Source organism: Podarcis tiliguerta (assembly GCF_965153285.1).
Source record: "Podarcis tiliguerta genome assembly, chromosome: 12".
NCBI classification, from domain to species: domain Eukaryota; kingdom Metazoa; phylum Chordata; class Lepidosauria; order Squamata; family Lacertidae; genus Podarcis; species Podarcis tiliguerta.
In genome coordinates, this window is record NC_139545.1 from 56,774,103 (window position 1) to 56,802,008 (window position 27,906).

At 47.0% G+C, this 27,906-nt stretch overlaps 2 protein-coding genes across 3 annotated transcripts in view; one reads left to right on the forward strand and one right to left on the reverse strand.

Moving 5' to 3' along the window:
* The window catches only part of SRI (sorcin), a 28,131-nt gene extending 15,877 nt beyond the window's left edge, over nucleotides 1–12,254 (forward strand). For both annotated transcript variants that reach the window (XM_083406809.1, XM_083406810.1), the window contains 5 exons: nucleotides 65–108; nucleotides 2,585–2,732; nucleotides 2,986–3,099; nucleotides 6,819–6,877; nucleotides 10,180–12,254. In XM_083406809.1, coding sequence (XP_083262935.1) covers nucleotides 65–108; nucleotides 2,585–2,732; nucleotides 2,986–3,099; nucleotides 6,819–6,877; nucleotides 10,180–10,206 — 392 coding nt within the window. In that variant the 3' untranslated portion in view covers nucleotides 10,207–12,254. The remainder of the gene's footprint in view (nucleotides 1–64; nucleotides 109–2,584; nucleotides 2,733–2,985; nucleotides 3,100–6,818; nucleotides 6,878–10,179) is intronic.
* A 2,658-nt stretch (nucleotides 12,255–14,912) lies between these two features.
* Nucleotides 14,913–27,906, reverse strand: part of LOC310661027 (keratinocyte-associated transmembrane protein 2) — a 14,083-nt gene continuing 1,089 nt past the window's right edge. Inside the window, exons 2-3 of the mRNA XM_083406758.1 lie at nucleotides 18,850–19,439; nucleotides 14,913–16,021 (exon numbers count right to left, since the gene is read on the reverse strand). Of these exons, the coding sequence (XP_083262884.1) occupies nucleotides 15,890–16,021; nucleotides 18,850–19,439 (722 nt within the window). The 3' untranslated portion in view covers nucleotides 14,913–15,889. The remainder of the gene's footprint in view (nucleotides 16,022–18,849; nucleotides 19,440–27,906) is intronic.

Sequence of the window (27,906 nt, forward strand, 5' to 3'; positions counted from 1 at the left end):
GGCAAGAGAGAGAAAAAAAACCACCTTATTTTTTTGTTGACTGCTTCTGTTTTTCTTTAAACAGCTTTCAACCTAGAGACTTGCAGGCTCATGATCTCCATGCTCGACGTATCCTTCACATATTTGGCTTTGACTTAGAATATTTGTATTATTATAATTAATAATTCTCATTGCAATTATGACTTGTGCTTCTAGGTGGCTGGAATTATTATTATTATTATTATTATTATTATTATTATTATTATTATTATTATTATTATTTTACCCAGGGGGTGAGGAAGGTAAAAAAATATGCTATTTAAGCTGTTGCTTTGAGCCCCTTCACGCTTCCTGGATCTGTGATTTCCAGACGCACAGACATTTCCCCTTACTTTTTAGGAGGAAAAAAGTGCGTCTTATGGAGCAAAAAATACGGTAATTAAACTAAATAGCTTTCACTTGCTTTGGAGCAAATTTGCAATTAATTGTTACCGCTTTAAACTTTCTTGTGCTATTACCTTCCTAAGTGGGCCTTGCAAAGTGCTATTCTGAATACAGTGGTGCCTCGCAAGACGAAATTAATTCGTTCCGCGAGTTTTTTCGTTTTACGAGTTTTTTCGTCTTGCGAAGCACCACTGCATTTAAACACTGACAATGGCGGGGAGGGGCGGGGAGAAGCAGGACAGCTGCCGCAGCCAGTACCTCAGACTCACCCGCGCATTGTGGCCACCGCGCGACGCGGCTGCTGGAGGGCGGCGGGGCTCAGGAGCGCGACTCCGGCTGCAACGCTGGCTGCTGGCGGCAACGGCTCTCTGAGGGGAGCGCGCGAGGGGGGTGGGCAGCGGCGCGAGGCACTAACCGTCAGCTGGAAGGTGGGAGGGAGCCGGAGGAGCGGGGAAGCGAGCGTGCGTGCGTGCAGTGCGTGTCGCCATGACAGGAGAGGCAGGGCTGTTTCGTCTAGCGAAGCAAGCCCTTAGGGAAATCCGTCTTGCGAAGCACCTCAGAAAACGAAAAACTCTTTCGTCTTCCGAGGCATTCGTCTTGCGGGGTACCACTGTATTGGTTTGGGGAGGGGAAGAGAGAAGGGGTCGCTGGGGATGGGTTTATGAAACAAGGCGACAGTGGCCCCTCCAAAGTGTAGGGAAACCCAATGAAAGGAGAGCGGCAGATGAAGATGATGGACTTTGCAGAACTGGCAAAGCTGACAGGAAAAATCCGAAAGCAGCATGATCAGGTATTCCAAAAGGACTGGAGTAAATTTATACGATATCTGAAAGATTATTGTAAGCAATTAACATCACTAGCAAGGTTAGCTGAAGACTTGTACAGTGGATGCTCTCGTTGCGAACGTGATCTGTGTGGGATACACGTTCGCAAGCTGCAGCATTCACAAGCCGCAGTGGCGGGTCTGCGCACGCGCAGGTTACGATTCGGGGCTTCTCTGCATGCGCAAAGCACGGTTTAGCACTTCTCCGCATGCACGACTGCCGAAACCGGGACATAACCCATTCCGGTACTTCCAGGTTTTTGTGGTCCATAACCCGAAAAAAGGGAGGTGGGTGGCGCTGTGAGTTAAACCACAGAGCCTAGGACTTGCCGATCAGAAGGTCGGCGGTTCGAATCCCTGCGACAGGGTGAGCTCCCGTGGTTTCCGAACGTTTTCGGGAGTTGAGCAGACTTCTGGAACGGATTACGTTCGGGATCCAAGGTATGGCTGTAATCCTCATGGGAAGATCTGTCGAAGATCAAGCGGATGAGTTAGTTGCAGCCTCTGAGCCCCAGTAGTTTCAGTAGGAATTAAGAGCAACTAACTGTGCAATCCTAGACCTTTTTACCCTGGGGGTAAGTAAGCTTACAGGGATGCAGGTGGTGCTGTGGGTTAAACCACAGAGCCTAGGGCTTGCCGATCAGATCGTCGGCGGTTCAAATCCCCGCAATGACGGGGTGAGCTCCCGTTGCTTGGTCCCTGCTCCTGCCAACCTAGCAGTTCGAAAGCACCTCAAAGTCCAAGTAGATAAATAGGTACCACTCCGGCAGGAAGGTAAACGGCGTTTCCGTGCACTGCTCTGGTTCGCCAGAATCTGCTCAGTCCTGCTGGCCACATGACCCGGAAGCTGTATGCCGGCTCCCTCGGCCAATAAAGCGAGATGAGTGCCGCAACCCCAGAGTCGGTCACGACTGGACCTAATGGTCAGGGGTCCCTTTACCTTTAACCCGAAAAAACACAACCTGAAGTGTCTGTAACCCGAGGTATGACTGTAATGAGAAGCTCTCTACCGTTCTATATTTATTTAAATTGTGAGTTATTCTGCAATGAATGTAATTGGAATAGAAAAACGTACCAAATGCAATGATATAAAGGTTAATTTTGAAAGCCCAGGAGGCAGGAGGGAAGGAAATCGATAGGCTCTAAAGAGCCCGGGAGGTAAAGTGGATAATAATGATGTGAATGTGTATTATTAAATGGAAAATAAACAAAACATTTACACACACACACACACACACGCACACACAAGTGTAGGGAAACCGTAGCTGATGTTTCTCAAGCACATGAAAGGATATTGATCCAGTTATTGACGTGAAGTGATCCTTAGCCGCTGCGCAGAGAGATATGTCTGGCACGATGGGCTTCAATGAGTTTAAAGAGCTCTGGGCTGTGCTGAACGGCTGGCGGCAACACTTTATGAGCGTCGACAGCGATCGCAGCGGCACGGTCGATTCCCAGGAGCTGCAGAAGGCGTTGACATCCATGGGTGAGCTTGGGAGACTTTGCGCTGGCTGGGAAACGGTTGCATTAGATCAGGCACCCCCAACCTTCGGCCCTCCAGATGTTTTGGACTACAATTCCCATCATCCCTGACCACTGGTCCTGCTAGCGAGGGATCATGGGAGTTGTAGGCCAAAAACATCTGGAGGGCCGCAGGTTGGGGGTGCCTGCATTAGATGATCCGCTGTGTACCTTCCAATTGTGCAGTTTTATGATTCCCGCTCTCTCCTTCCGTCCAGGATTTCGGCTGAGTCCCCAAGCCATCAATGGCATTTCCAAGCGATACAGTACTCGTGGCAAGATCACATTTGATGACTACATCGCCTGCTGCGTTAAGCTCAGAGCTCTCACTGGTATGGGGCTTTCTCAATTCATAACGAAATTTCTATTAATAAGACCAGGCTCCTTTTTGAGGTTAATCGCAGAAACAGAGAATTGCAGGTCTCTGTAAGGCTGTGGTTCTCCAAAGGCGTAGCAGGGAGAGGATGGCAGATGTGGCAGGAAGATTTTTTAATAATAATAATAATAATAATAATAATAATAATAATAATAATACAGTGGTACCTCGCAAGACGAAAAACTCGCAAGACGAAAGAGTTTTTTGTTTTTTGAGTTGCTTCGCAAGACGAATTTCCCTATGGGCTTGCTTCGCAAGACGAAAACGTCTTGCGCCTTTTTCTTTAAACCGTCAATGCGTTCCTATGGGAAACCGTCAATGTATTTCCTATGGGAAACCGTGCTTCGCAAGACGAAAAATTCACAAGACGAAAAAACTCGCAGAACGAATTAATTTCGTCTTGCGAGGCACCACTGTAATGATAATGATAATAATAAAATTTATTCAAGGACAATCAATGAAACATTTAAACATTTCAGTGTAGCGTAGTATAGTATCAAATTATTATTTTATTATTTGCTGAGTATGGGTAGATATATTTTCAAGAGCAAGAACATCCAAGGATTCTGCGGACAAGCCCAGCTGTGATCCAGAACCACTGTTTGAACAGAGCGCTGGAGAATACTTCTGATTATTCTTCTACAATTGTCCAGGACATACTGTTGTGAACTGGGATTTTAAACTCTGACAAATGTAGACGATCAGAAAAGGGAAAGGCTTGTTTGCGTTGATGAGAAGAAGGGAGCTTGCTTGTCTCAAATTAGACCTAGCAGAAAAAGCAAGCTCACACTGCCCATTGACTTTGTATATCTACTTAAAATACATACGCAAGAGGCTCATTTATAATTATAATTCCTGTTCTTGATTTATACTTTCTGGGTGCCCCATGATCATTTTATAAAGTACTTGCGTTTTGTGTTATAAATCGAACACTGATAGGTGTTGTTTCGTTTTGCTTTTCTTGCCAAGAAATCGGTGTGACGCAGGCAAATTTTTATTCAAAGTGTGGCCCAGAGAAAAAAAATTGGGAACTTTTGAAGGCCCCCCCAACCCCCATCTAGCCAGGGGTCCCACTGTCAAATTCCTCTTTGCTGTCAGGCGTCCTCTGCTTTTTACTCAGCGAAAATCTCCCCTCCTGTAACTTGTCCAGTCTCACATTTGGGTCAGCGGAGACCTGCTCTTGGCTCCGTTCTGCGTCTCAACCCTTCAGGTTATTTTAAGAGTGGAATCAGATCCTTCTTTTCTCTTCATCAAAGGCTAAACATATCCAGTTCCGCCAAGCTTTCTGTGCTCAGTATCGCCAGCTATCTCCCTTTCTCTTTCCCGAACTCCTTCGCGTCTCAAAGTGCATTCCCCAGAACTGAACGCTACACTCCAGATGAACTCTTGAGTAGAACAAGAAACAATGCAAGCAACACGAAGACCAGTTTACTAGATAGCACTGCAATTCTTATGGCATAATATACATGATTTAGTACAACAAAAACAAAATGTGTACACTTGTGAATTCTCTAATATATTTGAAAGCAAATGGACACACGTCTGTCCATCTTTGAAAGTCCGTAGAAGTATTGTAGCCTTATTTGAGTTCACTGATTGGGTCTGCGTTGCTCCGGGACAGGAGGAAGGAAGTCAAATGACACTGAGGTTGGTTCAAAGAAAGCGTTTATTCTGCTCTCCGGATAGCAGAAGGCACTTGCGTGATCAGGTCCACAGCAAGTCCAAAGAAATGACAAGTTTCATGCAGAATATATATCCTCCAGGCACCCTCTCCCTCCTTCCCATATAGATCCAACCACGTCAGCCTATGTACGCAGGTTGACATCACATATGCTCCTGCTCTGGTATTCTTAACCATAAAAGGAGATTCCTTCCTGTTCTTCTGACCATAAAAGGATCTTCCTCTTCCTCCTCTTATCTGGGAGGAATAGGTCATCATCTCCGGGAACATGCTCTGGCGCTGTTCCCAGATTGGGTCTGTGCATCTTTTGTGGTCAGCACATAAGATAAGGCACAGACGTGTCTTCTCTGTTCTACTGGTACAGTCAAGGCCATACTTGCCGTCACAAACTGATAAAGGAGAGAGCTTTGAGCACAGCCGGGTTTTTGTTTATACATTGACTCAGAGCCCAAGTTAATGGATTTTAGCTAAGGAAAAATAGGGAATTTGGTGCAGTTTCAAACTGCCTGCACAGTCCGTTTTGGGTTTGGGAAACCCATTCCTTCAGTATAATAAGTCTATGATTGAAGCAAAGTAATAGATGCTATCCTGTGGGCTAAGCGGTAAAACTTCTAATCCATAGATTAGAAAAATGTAGAAGGAGCAGTGGTCATGAGGATATCCAGCGAAACAGTCAGATTATCCGGGATCACCATGAACGCCTAAAAAAGTTTTTGTTGTACTAAATCATGTATATTATGCAATAAGAATTGCAGTGCTATCTAGTACAGTGGTGCCCCGCAAGACGAATGCCTCGCAAGACGGAAAACCCGCAAGACGAAAGGGTTTTCCGTCTGTAGAGGCGCTTCGCAAGACGAATTTCCCTATGGGCTTGCTTAGCAAGACGAAAATTGACGAAAATTTTCGGGGGGTTTTCCGCTCCAAAACCCCTTTTTCTGAATCGCTAAGCTGCTAAAAGCATTTTAGCAGCAAAACCGCTAATCCCTTAAGCCTTAAAAAGGCGTTTTTAGCCCTTAAAATGTCAATAGCGCTAATCCGTCAATGGGCTTGCTTCGCAAGACGAAAAAACCGAAAGACGAAAAGACTCGCGGAACGGATTCTTTTCGTCTTGCGAGGCACCACTGTAAATTGGTCTTTGTGCTGCTTGCATTGTTTGTTGTACTAAGTTTGCAACACAGGGGTTTGTTGTTCTGAGCTCTTGAGTACTCTTGAGTAGAGGAAGGTGGAAATCCTGTGAAGCTGTCCTTCCACCCAGAAGGGTTGCTAACAAGAAGCTTCCACCTAAAAATTAATCACAAAAATGTGTTGTTTAATAGCAGGCTGGCGGGCAGATATAGAGAGGGTGGGTGTGAGTTTCTGTGCCTGTCGTGGAATTCAGTATTGATCCAGAGCAGATTCCAACGTAGAGTTAGAGGAGTAAAAACTTAAACAAGTTGCAAGGTTCCCCAAAAATAGACCAGAGTCAATGAATCTCTGATCCAGCAGAGCTTTACTGCTACTGAAGGCAAATGAGCATAATTGTCACAAATCCAATACATTCAGGATTGGCCCTGTCCGTAAGAAATCCAGTTGCAGCAGACTTAACTTAAACTTAAAATAACTTATTATAAGTCTGAAACCTTAACGCTAAGCATACTATGTACAGAACACCACACCAGAAAGAGAGAGAGATAGAAAAGAGTGAAACCCCGGTGTCTTCTGGCCTTATTATTATAGTCAGCATGACCTTGACAGAAGAGATAACAGAACCAGTTTACGCCAGCTGTGCTCTCTGAAAGAATAACCCAAATATCATGAACCTTCTGCTTGTTTCTTTCACACAGAGAAGCTTCCAGAGTCCTCTTGAATTAAGTAGAATAGGAAAGATCTCTACACATCAGATCAATACTTTCTGCACTGAAAAATGCAAACTTCCCACTTGTATTCCTCCACCTGTGGCTTTTGTGTATTCTGGCTCCTGTGCTAATGTGGTTTTTCCTGTGCTGCATTTGCAGATAGTTTTCGGAGACGAGATGCAGCTCAGCAGGGAATGGTGAATTTCCAGTACGATGATGTAAGTCCGTTTCCTGCTTAGAAGCGCAAGACTCGCTTCCCCCTTGAACGTTGTGATGAAGTTGCAGCAACTTATAAGCCAAGAGCTCCAGGCTTTGAACTCCTGGTCCTTCCTCCCAGGAGCTTGGGGACATTCTTTGCAGCTACAGAAATCTAGAAAACTGCCTTGTACAGTGGTGCCTCGCAAGACGAAATTAATTCATTCCACGAGTTTTTTCGTTGAGCGAGTTTTTTCGTCTTGCGAAGCACCACGGCGGGGAAGGGGTGGGGTGAAGCAGGGCAGCTGCTGCAGCCGGTCCTTGGACTCACCTGTGCCTTGCGGCCACCGTGTGATGCGGCTGCTGGAGGGCGGCGGGGCTCAGGAGCGCGACTCCGGCTGCAACGCTGGCTGCTGGCGGCAACGGCTCTCTGAGAGGAGCACGCGAGGGCGGTGGGCAGCGGCGCGAGGCAGCCGGAAGGTCGGCCGGAAGGTGGGAGCGAGCCGGAGGATTCGTCAGCCGGAAGGTGGGAGGGAGTCGGAGGAGCGCCATGACAGGAGAGGCAGGGCTGTTTCAGCTAGCGAAGCAAGCCCTTAGGAAAATCCGTCTTGCGAAGCACCTCAGAAAACGAAAAACCCTTTCGTCTAGCGAGTTTTTCGTCTTCCGAGGCATTCATCTTGCGGGGTATCACTGTATGTAGTCAGCGCTTCCTACAACGGGGGTGAGGAACCTGCGCCCGTCCAAGTGTTGCTGAACCCCAACTCTCATCAGCCTTGGCTTATCACGGCCAGTTGTCCCTCGACTACAACTCCCATCATTCCTGGCCATTTGCCATGCTCACTGGAGCTGATAGAAGAGTTGGGGTTCAGCTGGAGCAGAGGTTCTCAACGGTTGTGGCAGGAGAGGGTGGCAAGTGTGGCAGGAAGAATCAGAGACAACCCAAGCAACATTTTACTAGCTCCAGTATGGTATAGTGTCAAAATAATTTTGAAGATTTGCAGAATAGGTAAGGTAAAGGTAAAGGGACCCCTGACCATTAGGTCCAGTCGTGGCCGACTCTGGGGTTGCGGCGCTCATCTCGCTTTACTGGCCGAGGGAGCCGGTGTACAGCTTCCGGGTCATGTGGCCAGCAGGACTAAGCCGCTTCTGGCGAACCAGAGCAGCGCACAGAAACACCGTTTACCTTCCCGCCGGAGTGGTACCTATTTATCTACTTGCACTGGTGTGCTTTCGAACTGCTAGGTTGGCAGGAGCAGGGACCGAGCAACGGGAGCTCACCCCGTCGTGGGGTTTCGAACCGCCGACCTTCTGATCGGCAAGCCCTAGGCTCTGTGGTTTAGACCGCAGCGCCACCCACGTCCCCTGATTTGCAGTATAGGGACAGATAATTTGCAGAGTGAAAGCAAGAGCATCGTCAGGCAATACTGAGGAGAATCCTAGTGGCATTTTCCAGCGTATAGTCGTACCTTGGATCTCAAATGCCTTGGCTCCTGAACGATCAAAACCCAGAAGTGAGTGTTCCGGTTTTTGAACGTCTGATTTGGGTTCCAAACGTTTTGGAAGTCGAATGGAGTCCGTTCGACCTTCCGGAACAGATTCCGTTCTACTTCCAAGGTATGACTGCATTTCTGATCAATATAAAATTCATTGTGGCGAGAGCAAATTCTTATTCTGAAAGCGTGGCCCAGAGAAAAAGTTTGAGAACCGTTCATCTGGAGCAGGGGTCAGCAAACGTTTTCAGCAGGGGGCCGGTCCACTGTCCCTCAGACCTTGTGGGGGGCCGGATGATATTTTGAAGAAGAAAAAATGAACAAATTCTTATGCGCCCCAAATAACCCAGAGATGCATTTTAAATAAAAGCACACCTTCTACTCATGTAAAAACAGGCTGATTCCTGGACCATCCGTGGGCCAGATTTAGAAGGCAATTGGGCTGGATCCGGCCCCCTGGCCTTAGTTTGCCTACCCATGATCTGGAGGATCAGAAGTTCTCCACCCCTCTACAGTGCAGTCCCTAAGGCGGTTGGATGGCGCCTTGTGCTCCTCCTTCCATCATCTCCTGCAGCCCAGCTGGTACCCAGCGTCTTGCTCTGCTTTCCTTTGGACCCCATCAGTGAGGCCAAGAGGGGGGTCTTGTCATCTGGGCAGCCCAGGACCTCCAGACACACTGGCCAGCCTGCGCCCCAGGGAGGTCACTTCGGTGCTGCAAACACAGCGGTTTGGCTTCACCCCCGGAGGCGGACTCCGTTGTCTCTCGAGACTGATGCATCCTGGCAAGCATCGTGCCACAGTTATTTCATGCACCGTATTTTTCGCTCTATAGGACGCACCGGACCATAGGAGGGGGATAACAGGGGGAAAAATTCTCCCCCTCTCTGCTCAGTGCTCCTTCAGCGAAGTGGCAGGAGAAACGGAGCCCCTTCCATTTCTCCTCCCGCTTCGCTGACGGGGCGCTAACTGCAGCGCCTCTCCAACGAAGTAAAGCCAGGAGAGCAAGAGGGGTTTGTGTGCACCGACCCCTCTTGCTCTCCTGGCTTCAGGTGGCTATCTGCAAGCCTTTGGAGCGCAGCGGGAATTCCTGCTTTGCTCCGAAACCTTGCGGATAGCTGCCTGAAGCCCCCGGAGTGCAGCGTAAGTTCCCGCTGCGCTCCGGGGGCTTCAGGCGGCTTCAGCGAAAGCAACACGAAGCCTCCAGAGCGGGGGGGAGCTCTCCCTCTGCGCTTCGGAGGCTTCGTGTTGCTATCACTGAAGCCAAGGAGCCTGCATTCTCTCCATAGGACGCACACACATTTCCCCTTGATTTTTGGAGGGGGGAAAGTGTGTCCTATAGAGCGAAAAATACGGTATTCACTGCATTTTTCGCTCTATAAGACGCACCAGACCACAAGACGCACCTAGTTTTTGAAGGAGAAAAAATATTCTGAATCTCAGAAGCCAGAACAGCAAGAGGGATCGCTGTGCAGTGAAAGCAGCAATCCCTCTTGCTGTTCTGGCTTCTGGGATAGCTGCGCAGCCTGCATTCGCTCCATAAGACGCACACACATTTCCCCTTACTTTTTAGGAGGGAAAATGTGAGTCTTATAGAGCAAAAAATATGGTATATCCCACTTTTTCCACCAAGGAGCTGCATTGTTCTCCCCCTCGTAATTGAATACCCTCAACAACCCTGTGAGGTGGGTTAGGCTGAGGGCGGTGACTGACTCCTGAGGCCACGTAGTGAGGGATTGAACCCTGGTCTCCCAGGTCCCAGTCCGCCACCCTAACCACTACACCACAGAGGCTCTCTGGTGATGATAACGCACATCTCTCTCTTTCCCTTTCTGCAGTTCATCCAGTGTGTGATGAGCATCTAATTCAAGATGAAGGAAGAAACGGGCGAGCATGAGCCACATTCCAATTTGTTTTTGCTTTGCACCAAAAAAAAAAAAAAGTTATCATGCCTGTGTAACTAAATAGTGGTATTTGCCTATTTTATAAATATTGATTTATATGCTTTTTATAGTTTTGATAACTAACAAAACACAATAAATCCTGTTTTGGAGTTGATTTGTCTAGCATATTTATAATTTTGCTTGATACGGACTTTTTAAAAAGTTGACTCTGTTTTTTTTCTTTCTTTTTACCATCTCTTCTTGTACTGTTTTTTAAACTATTCATATTGGAACATACTCTTTGTACCTGTGCCATATAGAGACCGGCCAGAGGAGAGGAATTGTGTGAAAACAAATGCAGAAAGCAGCATTGGAAGCTGCCTGCGAGTCTTGGAATAAAGCGATCAAGGTCTTGCTTCTGAAAAAAGAATGTTCTGCTTGCCCTTCTGATATTTATCATGTTTTCTAAATGCAGGAAATATTCACTGATGATTAGTCCAGCTAATTGTGCCAAGCTGCATATTATGAATTAAAGAGTTTTCTGACGTAAGAGAGTGCTTAGGTCTTTCGGTCATGCTTTCTACTACCTTGCAAACATAAAACTTCCTCGTTTTCCTGTGCTAAAAAGCCATGCATAAAAAGTTAGATACAAGGCTATAATCTCATCAAGATTTGGGGGGGAACCTTGAATGAATGCCTTATATTCTTCTGTAGGAAAGGATTTTATTTCTCCGCTCCACGGAAACACAACTTCTGTGTTGTGCTCTTCACTTCCCATGCGCTTGCAGCTTCATTAAAATGAAGTTATTTGCCGTACGTTGCTTGGCATACCTTATTTTGCTTAAATATTCTGGTTGCTTGTGCGTGGAATGTGCTCATTCGCAATTATGCTAGGAAGTGGAGTATGGTAGCACTCTTATTTAATTGCAGGAAGTATTCTTTAATCTTGATGAACGGAGCAAAACCTATCTGCTTTTTAGGTGCCCACTGAATTTTAGGTGCTGGAGAAGGGTTAAAATGGGCAGCCCCCTGCCTTTGACATCTGCATTGAGGAAGGAAGGAAGGAAGGAAGGAAGGAAGGAAGGAAGGAAGGAAGGAAGGAAGGAAAGGTGCTGGGTTAGCTACATTCTTAGAGCTTGACTTCTAGGTGTGATCTCTGGATTGACAGCTGGGAACCCTGCAAAAATGTGAAAGATAATCCATGTTCTCAGTTGTGTGCTTAGTATGTTAGGCAACGCTAATTTACTAGATTAGCTTTATCACAGCTTGGCGGTATAATCCAACAGCATATGGTCAGGCAGTTAGTACCGAATAAAACTGGGTGTGCTGAGTAATGCCAGGATTAGTTGCAATCGGAGGATCTGAAGTGCCAGTCTCCCTATCAACAAAAGATAACTCTAACCTGCTGGTATTCTGGCTGCTTCTTTCCCCTAAGCTGGAAAATAAAACGGTGATCATCACCTTCCAGGCAAGTGAATCTGTCTGCCCTAGATTTCCCATTTGCATTTAAAAGATTCCGTGTCAAGATTTCAGGAACTACCCTGAGCAGGAATAGAGGAATGGAAACTCTCTGCTTTGCGAGAAATGGGTCCCACCTGCCTGAACATATGAGAACTCAGTTCCTTTATGTTCCTTTAATCACATTCAAACCTAACCACAAAGCAGTCATAGCTGGACTTTCTATATGTGTAAAATTCTTTGCTTCCTTGCTAGGAAGGAGCACAGGGGCTGATGAGCAGGTTGAGAAATGCTAGAATGTTTTGTTTTGCTAGACGGATGTCGTGACTAACGCATGATACGGACGTTAAGACTTTGCAGCTTCTCTTTGGTAGCCTTACTCTGAATCTAGTTTAGGCTGTTCTGAAACCACGTTGACCACGAATTATCCCAAGTAATGCCGTCTTGCATCAGCCTAGGTAAAATGTTGATCTGCCGCTGTTCAAAGTGTAAGAAGAAAAAAAAATATAAAATGTTTGTACTGCATTATCTGTACTACTATCAGTAATTATATTAATAAATTACGGTGAACAGTTTGACAGTAACAAGCTATTCCGTTATCCCAGCCTTTGCAAAAACACGCAGTTCCTTGTAGAGATTTCCCAAAACCTCAAGATTGCACGAGCCGTATTTCCGTTGCATTTTTGAAGTGTGGTTTTTGATTCAAGAACGTAAGAACCTGCTGGAAGAGGCCAATGGGCCTCTAGTCTTGTTCTCAAAGAGGTGAGCCAGATATCCTAATGGGAAACCTGCAAAGCAGAACATGAGCACAATAGTCTTCTCTTTTCATGTAGTTTCCAGCAACTGTGCTCAGCAGCCCAGCAGAGATCTTTGACGCCTGGCTTGCAGGTAACTGGGCTTGATTCTTTGGTATGTTGGAGAATTGTCTGCTTTCAGCTTGATGTGTCAAAAGTTGGGGAAGCCTCTAAGGCAGGGGTCTGCAACCTTTAAGACAAAAAGAGCCACTTGGACCCGTTTCCGAAGAAAAAAAAAACTGGGAGCCGCAAAACTCGTCATTATAAAAATAACTTCTTTGTCACTTTTTTATTATTTCTTTGTTTGACCCCTCAGAATTATTCCTCCTCATGGAAATAAACGTTAAATTAACAAGTTACCTTTTTTTTTGTGTGTGTTCTTCACTCCCCTTCAAAACAGTGACCAGCGTACATGCCCCCTTTCAATGCAGTGACCAGCGTACATGCCCCTTACAATGTAGCAGGCGGGTGGGCGGGAAGGTGACGCACGCACCGCCCCCATGCGACGTCACAGCCAGTACCACACCCGCCACAGTGGGGAGTGTTGGGGTGCACAATGCGCCTCCTCCCCTCGCTAGTATCTGCCCCGGAGCCGCGGCAAAGGTGTAAAAGAGCCACATGCGGCTCCGGAGCCGCGGGTTGCAGACCCCTGCTCTAAGGGATTCGTCCAATGCTCCTGTCGCCTAGGTTAGGAATATTATTATTATCATTATTAAATTTTATTTATTCCCCAGCCGAAGCCGGGGTCAGAGTGGCTAAGTACAGTAAAACGATAAAACATTCTAAAATCATTCCATTATAAAATTAATTCCAATCAAATTAATGGCAACCATTGGGCTAGAAGTTCTGTGAGGATTCGGTTTCATAGTGCACAGGATTAGAATGTAGTTTCTGTGTTTCGTTTGGGGGGGGTGCATATACCATATTGGCCTGAAAATGTTGCACCTTTAAAATTGGGGGGGGGAATTAAAAATACCCGAATATAAGCCGCTCCTTTCCTCGCTGTTTTTAACTTTTCACGGTCAGAATTTGGGGGGAAAATGAGGCTTATATTGAGGCCAATATGGTAGATTAAACTATTTAGAGACTGATTAAAGTATTAAGCAACATATAAATACGCAAAGTCAATTGGGGCAATAAGCATTACATGCCCTTTGGAAGCCAGATAGGCACAAACATTAAGAATGGGAAAATGGGAACACTAGGGGCATTCAAGTAGCCTGGAGTAGCCCAGGACCAGAAGAAATAGGAGAAGAGAACCTGAATGCAGACAAAAAACATGAAGTGATATCCCAGCAAGCTGGAAGGTAAACAGCCCAAACGGTTGTTTAAAGGTAAAGGTAAAGGTACCCCTGCCCGTACGGGCCAGTCTTGACAGACTCTAGGGTTGTGCGCTCATCTCACTCTATAGGCCGGGAGCCAGCGCTGTCCGCAGACACTTCCGGGTCACGTGGCCAGCGTGACATCGCTGCTCTGGCGAGCCAGAGCCGCACACAGAAACGCCGTTTACCTTCCCACTAGTAAGCGGTCCCTATTTATCTACTTGCACCTGGGGGTGCTTTCGAACTGCTAGGTTGGCAGGCGCTGGGACCGAACAGCGGGAGCGCACCCTGCCGCGGGGATTCGAACCGCTGACCTTTCGATCGGCAAGCCCTAGGCGCTGAGGCTTTTACCCACAGCGCCACCCGCGTCCCGTAAACGGTTGTTTACTGTGCTCTAAATCCACGAAGTCCCATTTGCCTTCTTCTGTTTCTTCAGCCCCAACTCAGACAACACCTTTGTGTAGACCATCTGTGATTATGCACCAATGACGGACAAATACTGATGTGACTTTATAGGAAAATATCCTCCAACTACATCCTTTAAAAACAACTCCCCTTTAATATGGAATAGTACAAGTCGCACCTTACACTGCTCCAACCATCTTGTGCTGCTCTCTGAGCAAACTAAACTAAAATCATCTTTTCATTCAAAGCTGAACATAACTGTCATGTGCCTTGTGCAATTTTCACACCCAAATTATTATTTTTTGCTTTTATGGAATTACCACAAATCAAGCGGCAGTTCCTACAAAAATTATATCCTTGGGGTTTATTTGGGGGGGGGGAAATCTTATTAAAAGTGACACAAGTTCAAATAGGATAAAAAATTACCGCAAGAAAACAATTTTGGCAAGTATTGCTGGACTTTTCCTTCTTCCCCTTCCTGTTTAGGAATGCTTACTGCAGAAGCTTCATTAAGCAAGATCGTGGCCATTGCAACTCTTCTCATGAAACAGGTGCAAGGGTTTTTCAGAACAGCACAAGACTTGGATATAAAGTCAAGGTTCCTACTGATTATATACATATTTTTCCAGTCCTTCAAAACGAATCGTTCATGAGCAAGGTGTACATTAAAGTGAAACTACGAATTACAACTTGTGGAAGTAAACATAAATAGCAAAAGTACATACTTTATTTATTTATTATTTGTTTTTAAATCCCGACGTCCCAAGAACTTTCTGTACAAGCTATATGCAAGAGATTTTTTGTCTTTCCCGAAATTAAAAGAAAATAACGCAGTGTTCGCCGAAGCTGGGAAACTTCGAAGTCCTGACAATCCTACGCCTTGATTAGAACAAGAAATAATAAATCTCTCCCCTTCCCTGGTTGCAATGGAATAAAAGCACAAGTTGTGTCTTGGCAACCGTTAAAATATTGAGGGTGGCGCAGATGAGCTTGTTCTGCTGATCTTCCAGGTATCTCAGCTTCAAGCCTAGAGAGGTTTTCTCTCAACTTTGGGGTTTTAAAGGCATTTTCTTTTGCAGAGAAAATGGCAGAGAGAGAAAGAAAATAATAAATGGACTCTTAATCACCACTGGTATTTAAAACGGGTATCTGTAAGCTGTGCAAAGAGACAGGCTGATTGGTAGCATGTCAAAGGTTGTTCTCTTAAAATGCATGTCTACTTAAAGGCTATAGAGAACAAATACCAGCTAGATCTTCACCCCAGTGATGTGGTTTAAATTCAGGAGCCAGACACTTTGTTGTATTAAGTTTCCCCCCCCAATCTGTACTGAGAGAAGAGAACGCATGATGCAAGAAGAGAATCGCCAGAGTTCCTTTCAGTGTGGTTCACTGTTGCCAGATTTAGCAATACATTGATATTTGAGGATTACTTGGCTATGTTCTAATCTAGGACTGCTCCAGGCAGAAGGGAATACACTGGGAGATAAATAAACGTGATTAAGAACGGCACTACGTACACTGATTTTGAAGTTTGGCTGCCACCTGAAGGAAATGCTAACCTCCTATGCCCTCGTATAAGGCTAAGAACTCGAAAGGCAAGGAAGAGTGTGAGCGCACTCATTGCTTATGGCAAGCACCTGCACCTCAGGCAAAGGAAATCACCAGCTCAGTCAGATCACACCGCGTTTAAAAAATGTAATCATTGGTGATTTTTAATGAAGGCATAGCTTCGTTGACATTTTGATCCAAACGATGGTATCCGACGGTCCTGGAGCAAAGCCCATCTCGCCATCTTCTGCTCTGGACCAAGAGGATAATCTAGAGAGAAAAGAAACAATTAGCTAACGATAAAGAAACGAGGATACGCTTCAAGGGAAAAGGCTTTCGGCTTGGTCAACGTTTCCAAGTCATCACAACCATTTCCTTCACTAAACGCACCTACTAATTAGTTTCTGGGCACAATTCAAAGTGCTGGTTTTGACCTAAAGGTAAAGGTACCCCTGCCCGTACGGGCCAGTCGTGACCAACTCTAGGGTTGCGCGCTTGTCTCGCTCAAGAGGCCAGGAGCCGGCGCCGTCCGAAGATACTTCTGGGTCACATGGCCAGCGTGACGAAGCTGCAGCTGGCGAGCCAGCACCAGTGCCGCACACGGAAACGCCGTTTACCTTCCCGCTATAAAGCAGGAAGGTATTTATCTATTTATCTACTTGCACTTAGGGGTGCTTTCGAACTGCTAGGTGGGCAGGAGCTGGGACCGAACAACAGGAGCTCACCCCGCCGCGGGGATTCGAACCGCCGACCTTACGAACAGCAAGTCCTAGGCACTGAGGTTTTACCCAAAGCGCCACCCGTGTCCCAGTTTTGACCTATAAAGCCTTAAATACTTCAAGGACTGCATCTTCCCATATGAATTGACCCAGACCCTGATGGCATCCTCCAATGCCCTTTTTCCTGTACCTCCTCTGCGAGGTCTGGAGGGTGGCTGCATAAAAATGGGCCTTTTCTGCAGTGGCCCCCCCAGCTATCCCAAGATGATGCACTGAAACCCTTCTTAATTTAAGATTTTCAGCTTTGCAAGCCTGTATTTCCCAACTTGCTGCATTTGCCCTGACGTCCAAGCACCATGGAGAACACTCGCATCTGTATATTTGAAATGCTTATGAAAATATTCCCTGTTACAGTAGAACCTCGACTTACGTCCCGCTCTACTTAGGCCCGTTCCAAGTCCTGACCACAGCAAACCCGGAAGGAAACACCAAGTTTGCTGCAATTCGTGCACGCGCAGAAGTGGTGCTATCTGCACATGCGCAGAAGCAGCTGCCGCCGAATGCGCCTGCACACAACAGTGCTTCTACCAGCGACCTGTTTTGCCGTAAGGATGGGCCTCCGGAACAGAATGTGGTCGTGAGTAGAGGTTCCACTGTAATGACTTTGGAGCTTTTGTTGTATATCTTGTATGATGATGTCTTCTATTCCCCCCAGGGTATTATGTATTTGTGCATGAGTTTTGAATGCATTTTCTTTTGCACGCCACTTTTGAGTGCAAATTTGTAGAAATGGGGTATAGAAGTCAACTAATGAGAAGATTTCCAATTCTGTTCAAACACCTGCGTTGCAATTACCAGATTTTTCGCCCTACAGGACGCACCTAGATTTTTTTGGGGGGGGGGAAATAAAGAGGGGAAAATTATTCCCCCCCCCCCCCAGAATGGGACCCAGAGCGATGCCGAAGCTGCGTGTAGCTTTGGCCTCACTCTGGGAGCTTGCGGAGCTGGAGGAGGGGGAAGCCCCCCGCCAGCCTTCTAACCAAGTCGGAGGACAGCGGGAAAGGCGCGCTGCGCCTCTCCCGCTGTCCCCCGAGTTTGCGGGGCTGGCGACAGGGAGGAGCAGGCTCCCCCCCCCGCCAGCCTTCTAACCAAGTCGGGGGACAGCAGGAAAGACGCGCTCCGCCTCCCGCTGTTCCCCGAGTTTGTGGGGCTGGCGGTGGGGCTCTCCTGAAGCCTGCATTCGCACACACATTTCCCCTTCATTTTTGGAGGGGAAAAAGTGCGTCCTATAGGGCGAAAAATACATTACTTGCAACGTAATATAAAACTGCCAGCACAACTGCATACAGTGGACGCTCGGGCTGCAAATGTGATCCATGTGGGATGCACGTTCACAACCTGTAGCAATCGCAACCCGCAGCAGCGCGTCTGTGCATGCGTGGGTTGCGATTTGGCGTGTCTGCACACAGCGCGATTTAGCACTTCTACGCATGCGCGACCCCCGAGACCTGGTGGAAGTAACCCATTCTGGTACTTCCAAATTTTGGCGGGTCCATAACCTGAAAACACGCAACCTGAAGCGTCTGTAACCCAAGGTATGACTGTATTTATACTGCAAAGGTAAAGGGACCCCTGACCATCAGGTCCAGTCATGGCCGACTCTGGGGTTGCAGCGCTCATCTCGCTTTACTGGCCGAGGGAGCCGGCGTACAGCTTCCGGGTCATCTGGCCAGCATGACTAAGCCGCTTCTGGCAAACCAGAGCAGCGCATGGAAATGCCGTTTACCTTCCCGCTGGAGTGATACCTATTTATCCACTTGCACTTTGACGTGCTTTCGAACTGCTAGGTTGGCAGGAGCAGGGACTGAGCGATGGGAGCTTACCCCGTCACGGGGATTTGAACCGCCAACCTTCTGATCAGCAAGTCCTAGGCTCTGTGGTTTAACCCACAGTGCTACCCGAGCCCTGTGTTCTTCTGATTAAAGGTAAAGGTAAAAGGACCCCTGACCATTAGGTCCGTTAGGGACCATTAGTCGCGGCCGACTCTGGGGTTGCGGCGCTCATCTCGCTTTATTGGCCAAGGGAGCTTCCGGGTCATGTGGCCAGCATGACTAAGCCACTTCTGGCAAAACCAGAGCAGCGCACGGAAACGCCGTTTACCTTCCCGCCGGAGCGGTACCTATTTATCTACTTGCACTGGTGTGCTTTCAAACTGCTAGGTTGGCAGGAGCAGGGACCGAGCAACGGGAGCTCACCCCGTCACGGGGATTCGAACCGCCGACCTTCTGATCGGCAAGTCCTAGGCTCTGTGGTTTAACCCCCAGCGCCACCCGCGTCCCATCTTATACTGCAAAACCATAACCTCAAAAGGCGGCCTACCTTTCTTTTATTGTGATACGTGATGTAAACAACAGCTACCAAAAAGGCAACGATAACCAGATGGAAAAAGAAATGGCTATCCTCTTCCAGTTCCGAGGAAGAGGTGTCCTTCATCTCGTCAGGAAGCATTTTCTTGTTTTCATAGCTGTGCATGCTGGCCAACTCTTCCGTAAACTCCGAGATGCCTTGGTCGTCTTGATCGTCAGACGGCATCCCGTAGGGGCCATAATAGTCTGCAGGATCTGCGGTTCCTTTGGCCGTTGGGAGGAAGCTAGGAACGCGGTTTTTGTCCACCGCGTCGTCCACCGTGTCATCTTCGTTAATATTGGTATCTTCCGAAGTATCAGCATCTGTTTGCAAAGTAGGAGCTGCAGAAGCCGGCGCCACAGAGGTTGCCTGCTTCCCTTCTGTTGCAGTTGGCCCAGGCGACACAGAAGCCCCGCTCTTCGGAGATGTTGGTGGCATGCCTTCATTTGTTGTCGTCCTTGTTCTGTCCTCAGTGGCTTTTGAACCAGGCGGTAAGTTGTGAGTCGTGGAACTGGATGTCGAGACATTTACACTCTCAGAAAGCTCTGCCTCGGTTGTAGTGCCTGGGAAAACGAAATAAAAATCAGGATAATCTGGAGTTTTGAACAAAGGTTCTCATGGAGTATCTTGATTTCACGAGGGATGTCAATGATAGTACAGTGGTAGCTCAGGTTAAGTACTTAATTCGTTCTGGAGGTCTGTTCTTAACCTGAAACTGTTCTTAACCTGAAGCACCACTTTAGCTCATAGGGCCTCCTGCTGCTGCCGTGCCGCCAGAGCACAATTTCTGTTCTCATCCTGAAGCAAAGTTCTTAACCCGAGGTAATATTTATGGGTTAGCGGAGTCTGTAACCTGAAGCGTATGCAACCCGAGGTACCACTGTATTTATTTACAGTGGTACCTTGGTTTGCGGACTTCATTCGTTCCGGAAGTCCGTTCTTAAATCAAAGCGTTCTTAAACCAAGGTGTACTTTCCCAGAGCAGCAGGGGACTCAATTTAGAAATGGAACACACTCAACATGTTCTGCTTCCAAGGCAAAGTTCACAAACCAAAACACCTACTTCTGGGTTTGCAATCCCCTGCTATTGGTTCAATTGTTGGTATTATAAACTGGGCAACGTTTAATGAAGTCCATCTCCTTGAGCAACAGAAATCAGCTTGTGACACAGGACATCTGCTTTCTCTCTCCCCCACAAACACCCCAAATTCTGTCCTTCTCAGAAACTTTGCATCATCGCCATGGCTTTACGTGAAAACCACCTACCTGTTTGTTTCCCGCAAACCAAAAATCGTTCTTGCCTTGCCACTCACGTTTGGAGAGAAACAAACCATGATCCCAGGTTTAGTGCCTTGAGGCGGTTGGAGGATGGATGGCAGCTAACAGATTGAGGTTGAATCCTGACAAGACAGAAGTACTGTTTTGGGGGGACAGGGGGTGAGCGGGTGTGGAGGACTCCCTGGTCCTGAATGGGGTAACTGTGCCCCTGAAGGACCAGGTGTGCAGCCTGGGAGTCGTTCTGGACTCACGACTGTCCATGGAGGCGCAGGTCAGTTCTGTGTCCAGGGCAGCTCCATCTGGTACGCAGGATGAGACCCTCCCTGCCCTCCAACTGCGTCGCCAGAGTGGTGCACTCTCTAGTTATCTCCCACTTGGACTACTGCAATGCGCTCTATGTGGGGCTACCTTTGAAGGTGACGCGGAAACTGCAATTAATCCAGAATGCAGCAGCTAGACTGGTGACTGGGAGCGGCCGCCGGGACCACATAACACCGGTTCTGAGAGATGTGCATTGGCTCCCAGTACATTTCCGAGCACAATTCAAATTTTGGTGCTGACCTTGAAAGCCCTAAACCGCCTCAAAGGCCCAGTATACCTGAAGGAGCGTCTCCACCCCCATCGTTCAGCCCGGATGCTGAGGTCCAGCTCCGAGGGCCTTCTGGCGGATCCCTCCCTGTGAGAAGTGAGGTTACAGGGAACCAGGCAGAGGTCCTTCTCAGTAGTGGCGCCCATCCTGTGGAACACCCTCCCTTCAGATGTGAAGGAAATAAGCAGCTATCCTATCTTTAAAAGACAACTGAAGGCTGACGTTCAGGGACGTTTTTAATATTTAACGCTGTATTGTTTTTAACACTTGGTTGGGAGCCGCCCAGAGTGGCTGGGGAAACTCAGCCAGATGGGCGGAGTATAAATAATAAATTTATTATTATTATTATTATTATTATTATTATTACAGTGGTGCCCCGCAAGACGAATGCCTCGCAAGACGGAAAACCTGCTAGACGAAAGGGTTTTCCGTTTTTCGATGCGCTTCGCAGGACGAATTTCCCTATGGGCTTGCTTCGCAAGACGAAAATGTCTTGCGAGTCTTGAGATTTTTTTCGCTCCCCACCCCCTTTTTCTAAGCCGCTAAACCGCTAATAGCCTTTTAGCAGCTAATCCGCTAATCCCTTAAGCCTTTAATAGCCGCTAAACCGCTAATAGCGATAATCTGCTAATAGGGTTGCTTCGCAAGACGAAAAAACCGCTAGACGAAGAGACTCGCAGAACGAATTAATTTCGTCTTGCGAGGCACCACTGTATTATTATTATTATTATTATTATTATTATTATTATTGCAGAATGAAAAGCAGGAGTATGGATTATTTCCTGACAGCACAGGGAGAAGTGAACTGTGTGTGATCTCAGCTGCAGGCTGCATGCACCCATTGTCCATTGCTTATTTTAATTAGGGTCCAACGCGATGCACAAGCCGGGTCAAAGAGTCACACTGAACAGGGACAGTCGTCGCATTATAGCCGAAGCCGTTCTTTGTCGATTGAACAAATAATGAGGAGTTCGCTGAGAGAGACAGCACATCAAATGAATGGGAGTATGGCAGCCTGTCTCAACACTGTGATTTGAGGTGCCAATGTCAATAGAGCAGCTCTGGCGTATTTGCCCAAGAGATCAGCTGAGCATATGACCATGCGCTTAAGAAGCAGGAATGCACAGATTTGGGGGCAAATATCATGCAGCGAAATAACGTTAACTACGGAAAAATACAAGGGTTTTTCACCAAGGCGGGGTGAAACTGGCTTGAGCTGCCACGATGCAAGCTGGAAAAGTCTCGTGACGCCTATTGCTCAAGGTACCGTATTTTTCGCTCTATAAGACGCACCAGACCACAAGACGCACCTAGTTTTTGGAGGAGGAAAACAAGAAAAAAAATATTCTGAGTCTCAGAAGCCAGAACAGCAAGAGGGATCGCTGTGCAGTGAAAGCATCAATCCCTCTTGCTGTTCTGGCTTCTGGGATAGCTGCGCAGCCTGCATTCGCTCCATAAGACGCACACACATTTCCCCTTACTTTTTAGGAGGGAAAAAGTGAGTCTTATACAGCAAAAAATACGGTATCTCCCACCTTCCCCACACCATGTTGATGCAATTCTGCCACCTGAAAAGTTAATGATTGGCTCTGGATGGGGGGGGGGGGAGCCTAGGCAGGGGCTGTGCTGTTCAATGGGCTTTCCAATGCTGTGTGTTGCTGCCCGTTACTGAAATGAAAGGCAGCAGGGAGCTTGGCACAGTGTGGGAGCAACTGGGAGCAGCAGGGTATCAGGTTGGCTTTGGTGCGATGCCAGCCCTGAGCACCCCGCTGCCTTGACCCTCCCTCTCTGTGCCCAGCGTTACTGAAAGATCACCTCACCCCAAAATGCCCATGCAACTGCTTCGATCTGCAGAACTGGTTCTGTTACAGGTGCCACACAATACCCATTCATAAGAAATCAATCTTTTACTGTGTCAGCACCTACACTTTGGAACGCCATGCCTATTGACATCTTCCCTATACAGTGGTACCTCGGGTTACATACGCTTCAGGTTACAGACGCTTCAGGTTACAGACTCCGCAAACCCAGAAACAGTACCTCGGGTTAAGAACTTTGCTTCAGGATGAGAACAGAAATCGTGCTCCGGCGGCACGGCAGCAGCGGGAGGCCCCGTTAGCTAAAGTTGTGCTTCAGGTTAAGAACAGTATCAGGTTAAGAACGGACCTCCGGAACGAATTAAGTTCTTAACCCGAGGTACCACTGTATACTCTTTTCAGCGCCTGCTAAAAGCTTTTTCGTTTACACAAGCATATCCTCTTTCCTTTCTGAGCAAGCAAGTCGCTCGTGAAAAATTCTCTTATTCAAACAGAAAGAACAATGAGGCAATGCAGTTTAGCAACACCATGCCTAGCTATCCTCCTTTATAAAATATTTATACAGTGGTACCTCGGGTTAAATGGGACGCGGGTGGCGAAATGGGACGCGGGTGGCGCTGTGGGTAAAACCTCAGTGCCTAGGACTTGCCGATCGTATGGTCAGCGGTTCGAATCCACGCGGCGGGGTGCGCTCCCGTCTTTCGGTCCCAGCTCCTGCCCACCTAGCAGTTTGAAAGTACTCCTAAGTAGATAAATAGGTACCGCTTTATAGCGGGAAGGTAAACGGCGTTTCCATGTGCTGCGCTGCTGCTGGCTCGCCAGAGCAGCTTCATCACGCTGGCCACGTGACCCGGAAGTGTCTCCGGACAGCGCTGGCTCCCGGCCTCTTAAGTGAGATGAGCGCACAACCCTAGAGTCGGACACGACTGGCCCGTATGGGCAGGGGTACCTTTACCTTACCTCGGGTTAAGAACGTAATTTGTTCCAGAGGTCTGTTCTTAACCTGAAACTGTTCTTAACCAGAGGTACCACTTTAGCTAATGGGGCCTCCCACTGCCGCCGCAGTTCTTAACCCAAGGTACTATTTCTGCGTTAGTGGAGTTTGTAACCTGAAGCGCCTGTAACCCGAGGTACCACTGTATACAGCTACATCGTTTTATATCTAGCAGTAAAATATAAAACTGTACAATAAAAACCACAAAGAAGTTGAAAACAGACATCAATTAACCACTGTAGAGGGGTGTATTCTTAATTGCATGCCCGGGTTTGGCATAAATGAAGTTTTCAGCAAGAGTTTAAAAGCTAGCATTCTTGAAACAAAAGAAGACAAAATAACCAGATCGAGTCGCAAGACTCTTCTGGGTTACAAAATCAGGAAGAACAAGCCACAAGACAACGGCATAGGGAGAGGGAAAACAGTTGAGTATCCGATCAGCATTAGCAAAATATAATCTGAGCATAATTTCAGAGACATCTTCTTCAAGGAAAGCTCCAAGTGGAAACCAGAATTAAAGAAAATGTCTGATATATGGAAAACGCACGGGCCAAAAATGGGCTAACATCACTTCCACTTTTTACAGCAACTTGACGTAGGGGACAGACCTCACTGGAAAAAACTGGAAGGCTTGGCATTCGAAGTACTGCACTGCAAAAACCCTCCTTTCCTCTTGGGAATAAAAATGTTAACTAGCCAGTCACGGTATACCAAAGGAGCAGCTGAACAGACGGTTCCTTGTTTGTACGGCACACCCTTTCCTATATGAAGGAGACGTTAGAATTTAGAACAGGAACCCAAGTCACACGGATGTTGAGCAAACTGTACGCGATAACTTAGGTAAAAGAGACTTTGGGTGCTGGAATTTTTGATCTTATGGAAAGCTTAAGGCAAGCATAGCAAATTGAGGGAAGGTGCTTTAAATAAGGCTAGACAAACATTAGGCAGGATTCCGGTAGGAAAAGAAGCCTATGATGGCTGGGAGATCCTGCAGAAAGGAGTTGTTGTTTAGTCGTGTCCTACTCTTCGTGACCCCCTGGACCAGAGAACGCCAGGCACTCCTGTCTTCCACTGCCTCCCGCAGTTTGGTCAAACTCATGCTGGTCGCTTCGAGAACACTGTCCCACCATCTCGTCCTCCGTCATCCCCTTCTCCTTGTGCCCTCCATCTTTCCCAACCTCAGGGTCTTTTCCAGGGAGTCTTCTCTTCTCATGAGGTGGCCAAAGTATTGGAGCCTCAGCTTTAGGATCTGTCCTTCCAGTGAGCACTCAGGGCTGATTTCCTTAAGAATGGAGAGGTTGGATCTTCTTGCAGTCCATGGGACTCTCAAGAGTCTCCTCCAGCACCAGAATTCAAAAGCATCCATTCAAAAGCATCAAAGCAGAAAGGAGAATTAATGTTAAAGACATCAGAAGTTAAAGTGGGGCAACTGAAAAAGCTGGTGTAGCTGCGGGAAAAGCTCAGTGGTGAGCTGAAAATAAAACTAGACATATCTAGGAAATGGAAGGAAGGACAAAGCAGAATAGAGAACAGTAGCCAGGACATCGAGGGACAGGAAAACAGAAGCTCAGAGTCACAAGGTGGTTGAGAAACTGTACTCAAAGGTTGCCCATCAATGGCTCCTTGCCAAATTGGAGGTTTGAAGTGCAATGCCACAGGGATCTACCCTGGGCCTGGGACACCTCAACTGCTCTTCATCAATGACTTGTTGAAAGGGTGGAAGGAATGCTTAACAAATTAGCAGAAGACACAAAATGGGGAAGGAACGGCCAACGCCTCCGAAGACAGGAATAAAATTCCAAATGACCCTGACGGAATGGAAGACTAGGCTGAAACCCAACAGCAACAAATTGAAAAGATCAGCATTTGGGAAAACAAACAAACCAAAGCCAGACAAATGTAGGATGGGAGATACCTGGCTTAATTTGACAGCGGTATATGTAAAAAGGATCATGGGATTGCGGCAATTGAGTCAGCCAATTGCTGCAGCTGCAAAAAAAAAGAGAGGTTTCGTTGATTTTAAGGCCGCACTAGAAAAATAATCATTTCCAGATCATGAACCTTTTTCTGCATGACCTATTGTGGAGCACTGTGTCAAGTTTAATATGTCAAAATAGCTCAGTGGACTGCAGGCAGGTAGGCAGAGGTAGAGAAAACATGTGCGGTTAAGGAGTGTTACAGAAATTGGATATGTTCAGCCTGGAGAAAAGAAGTGAGAAAGAACATGATTGATCCCACCTCCAGTATTTTCAAGACTGCAGTCAGAAAGAAGGCAAAGACTTCTTGTCCATTTCCCAAAGGACAGATTTAGTAGATTTTGCTTCGACATTAGGAGAAAATAAGATGGTGGCTGAACATTTGGAGACATTTCCAAACCAGAAGAACAATTAGCTTCTGCTGCAGGATTTTGTCTGAATCATTAAACGAAACCTTTCCTATCCAGGAACTTTGTTTCTTAGTCATTACAAATGAGTATTGCTTATGAGTAAAGGTACATAAAATGTCCCCAAAAGGCAGACATCTATGACTTCTGATTAAGCTGTACTGCTAAAACCGCTGACTGGACCAGCCTTAGGAAGAGCGAAGAGCAACTTTGTCATGTGAGGAGGATGGACTCACTGTAAACCAAACGTATTTTGGAACGCTGATAATGAAAACGTTAAGTAAAAATGGAAAGTTAACATGATGCTCAAAATACAAAGTAAGGCAGGCATTTGCAAATTTCCCATGTAGTTAAAGCAGTACCTATGAAAGAGAAAGCCCCTTTTTGCACCCAACAGATACCTGATATATTGAGAGGTGTGGTATCTAACTGTGTCAGCCTACAAGGATAACAAATGCTCCCTTCCGCCTCTCCTTTCTCCTGCAGCACTGGGTGGGGAGGAAATTTTTTGCACCATAACACTCACTTTTTTCCTCCTAAAAAGTAAGGGGAAATGTCTGTGCGTGTTATGGAGGGAATGCCTACGGGTGGCATGCCTACGGATTTTCCTCCTCTAAAAACTACGTGCGTGTTATGATCGGGTGCGTGTTATAGAGCGAAAAATACGGTAACACTTCATGTCACCCAAATGATCTGCTTCCTTGTGTCACTAACAGCCGAAACCTAGAGCATGCAGGCTTATCAGAAGGAAGCCTCACTGCACTCTCCGGCACTTAGTTCCAGCTACATGAATACAGCATTGCAGACTTAAGGAACTTCTTTCTGTGTGTGTGTGTGTCTGTTGTTCATGGTGGGAAATTCAACTAGGAAAGCATATATAAAACAAGCAGATCAGGCTGCAACAGGTCTCTCCACTGAGGCAGATAATTAAATAAACTGCTAACTCTAAAGTTCAGCATCTTAAAAAGCAGAGACATCACCTTGCCAACAAAGGTCCGTATAGTAAAAGCTATGGTTTTCCCAGTAGTCATGTATGGAAGTGAGAGCTGGACCATAAAGAAGGCTGATCGCTGAAGAATGGATGCTTTTGAATTCTGGTGCTGGAGGAGACTCTTGAGAGTCCCATGGACTGCAAGAAGATCAAACCTCTCCATTCTGAAGGAAATCAGCCCTGAGTGCTCACTGGAAGGACAGATCCTGAAGCTGAGGCTCCAAGACTTTGGCCACCCCATGAGAAGAGAAGACTCCCTGGAAAAGACCCTGATGCTGGGAAAGATGGAGGGCACAAGGAGAAGGGGACGACAGAGGACGAGATGGTTGGATAGTGTCTTCAAAGCTACAAACATGAGTCTGACCAAACTGCGGGAGGCAGTGGAAGACAGGAGTGCCTGGCGTGCTCTGGTCCAGGGGGTCACGAAGAGGCGGACATGATTGAACGACTAAACAACAACAAAAACTCTAAAGTTATCGCTTGTATTTAATAATGCAGCAGTAGTGGTTAGAGTGTTGGGACTAGGAGCTGGGTTTGAATTCCCACTCAGCCATGAAGCTTTCATTAGGTGATCTTGAGGCAGCCATTGCCTCTCTGCCTGACCTACCTCACTGGGTTGTTGTTATTATATAAATGGGATTTAGGCCATCTTGAGCTCCTTGGAGGGACACAAGTGTAATAAATATGCAAAGGTAGAGCCCGAGGTGTGAGGCTCCTCTTTCAGACCACTCTAAACAGTCATGGTTCTCCCCCCCCCCAAGAATTCTGGGAGCTGTCTTTTTTTAGGGTGCTGAGTGGTGTTAGTTCATACAATTCACAGAGCAGTTTAACAACGGACACTTTTCCCCTGCGAACTCTGGGAATTGTAGCTGTGGGAGGGAAAGGGGGGGTGTCCCCTAACAACTCTCTGGGCCCGTAGTGAACTAAACCACACAGGATTCTTTGGAGAAAACCAGGATGGTTTAAACTTTAAAGTGG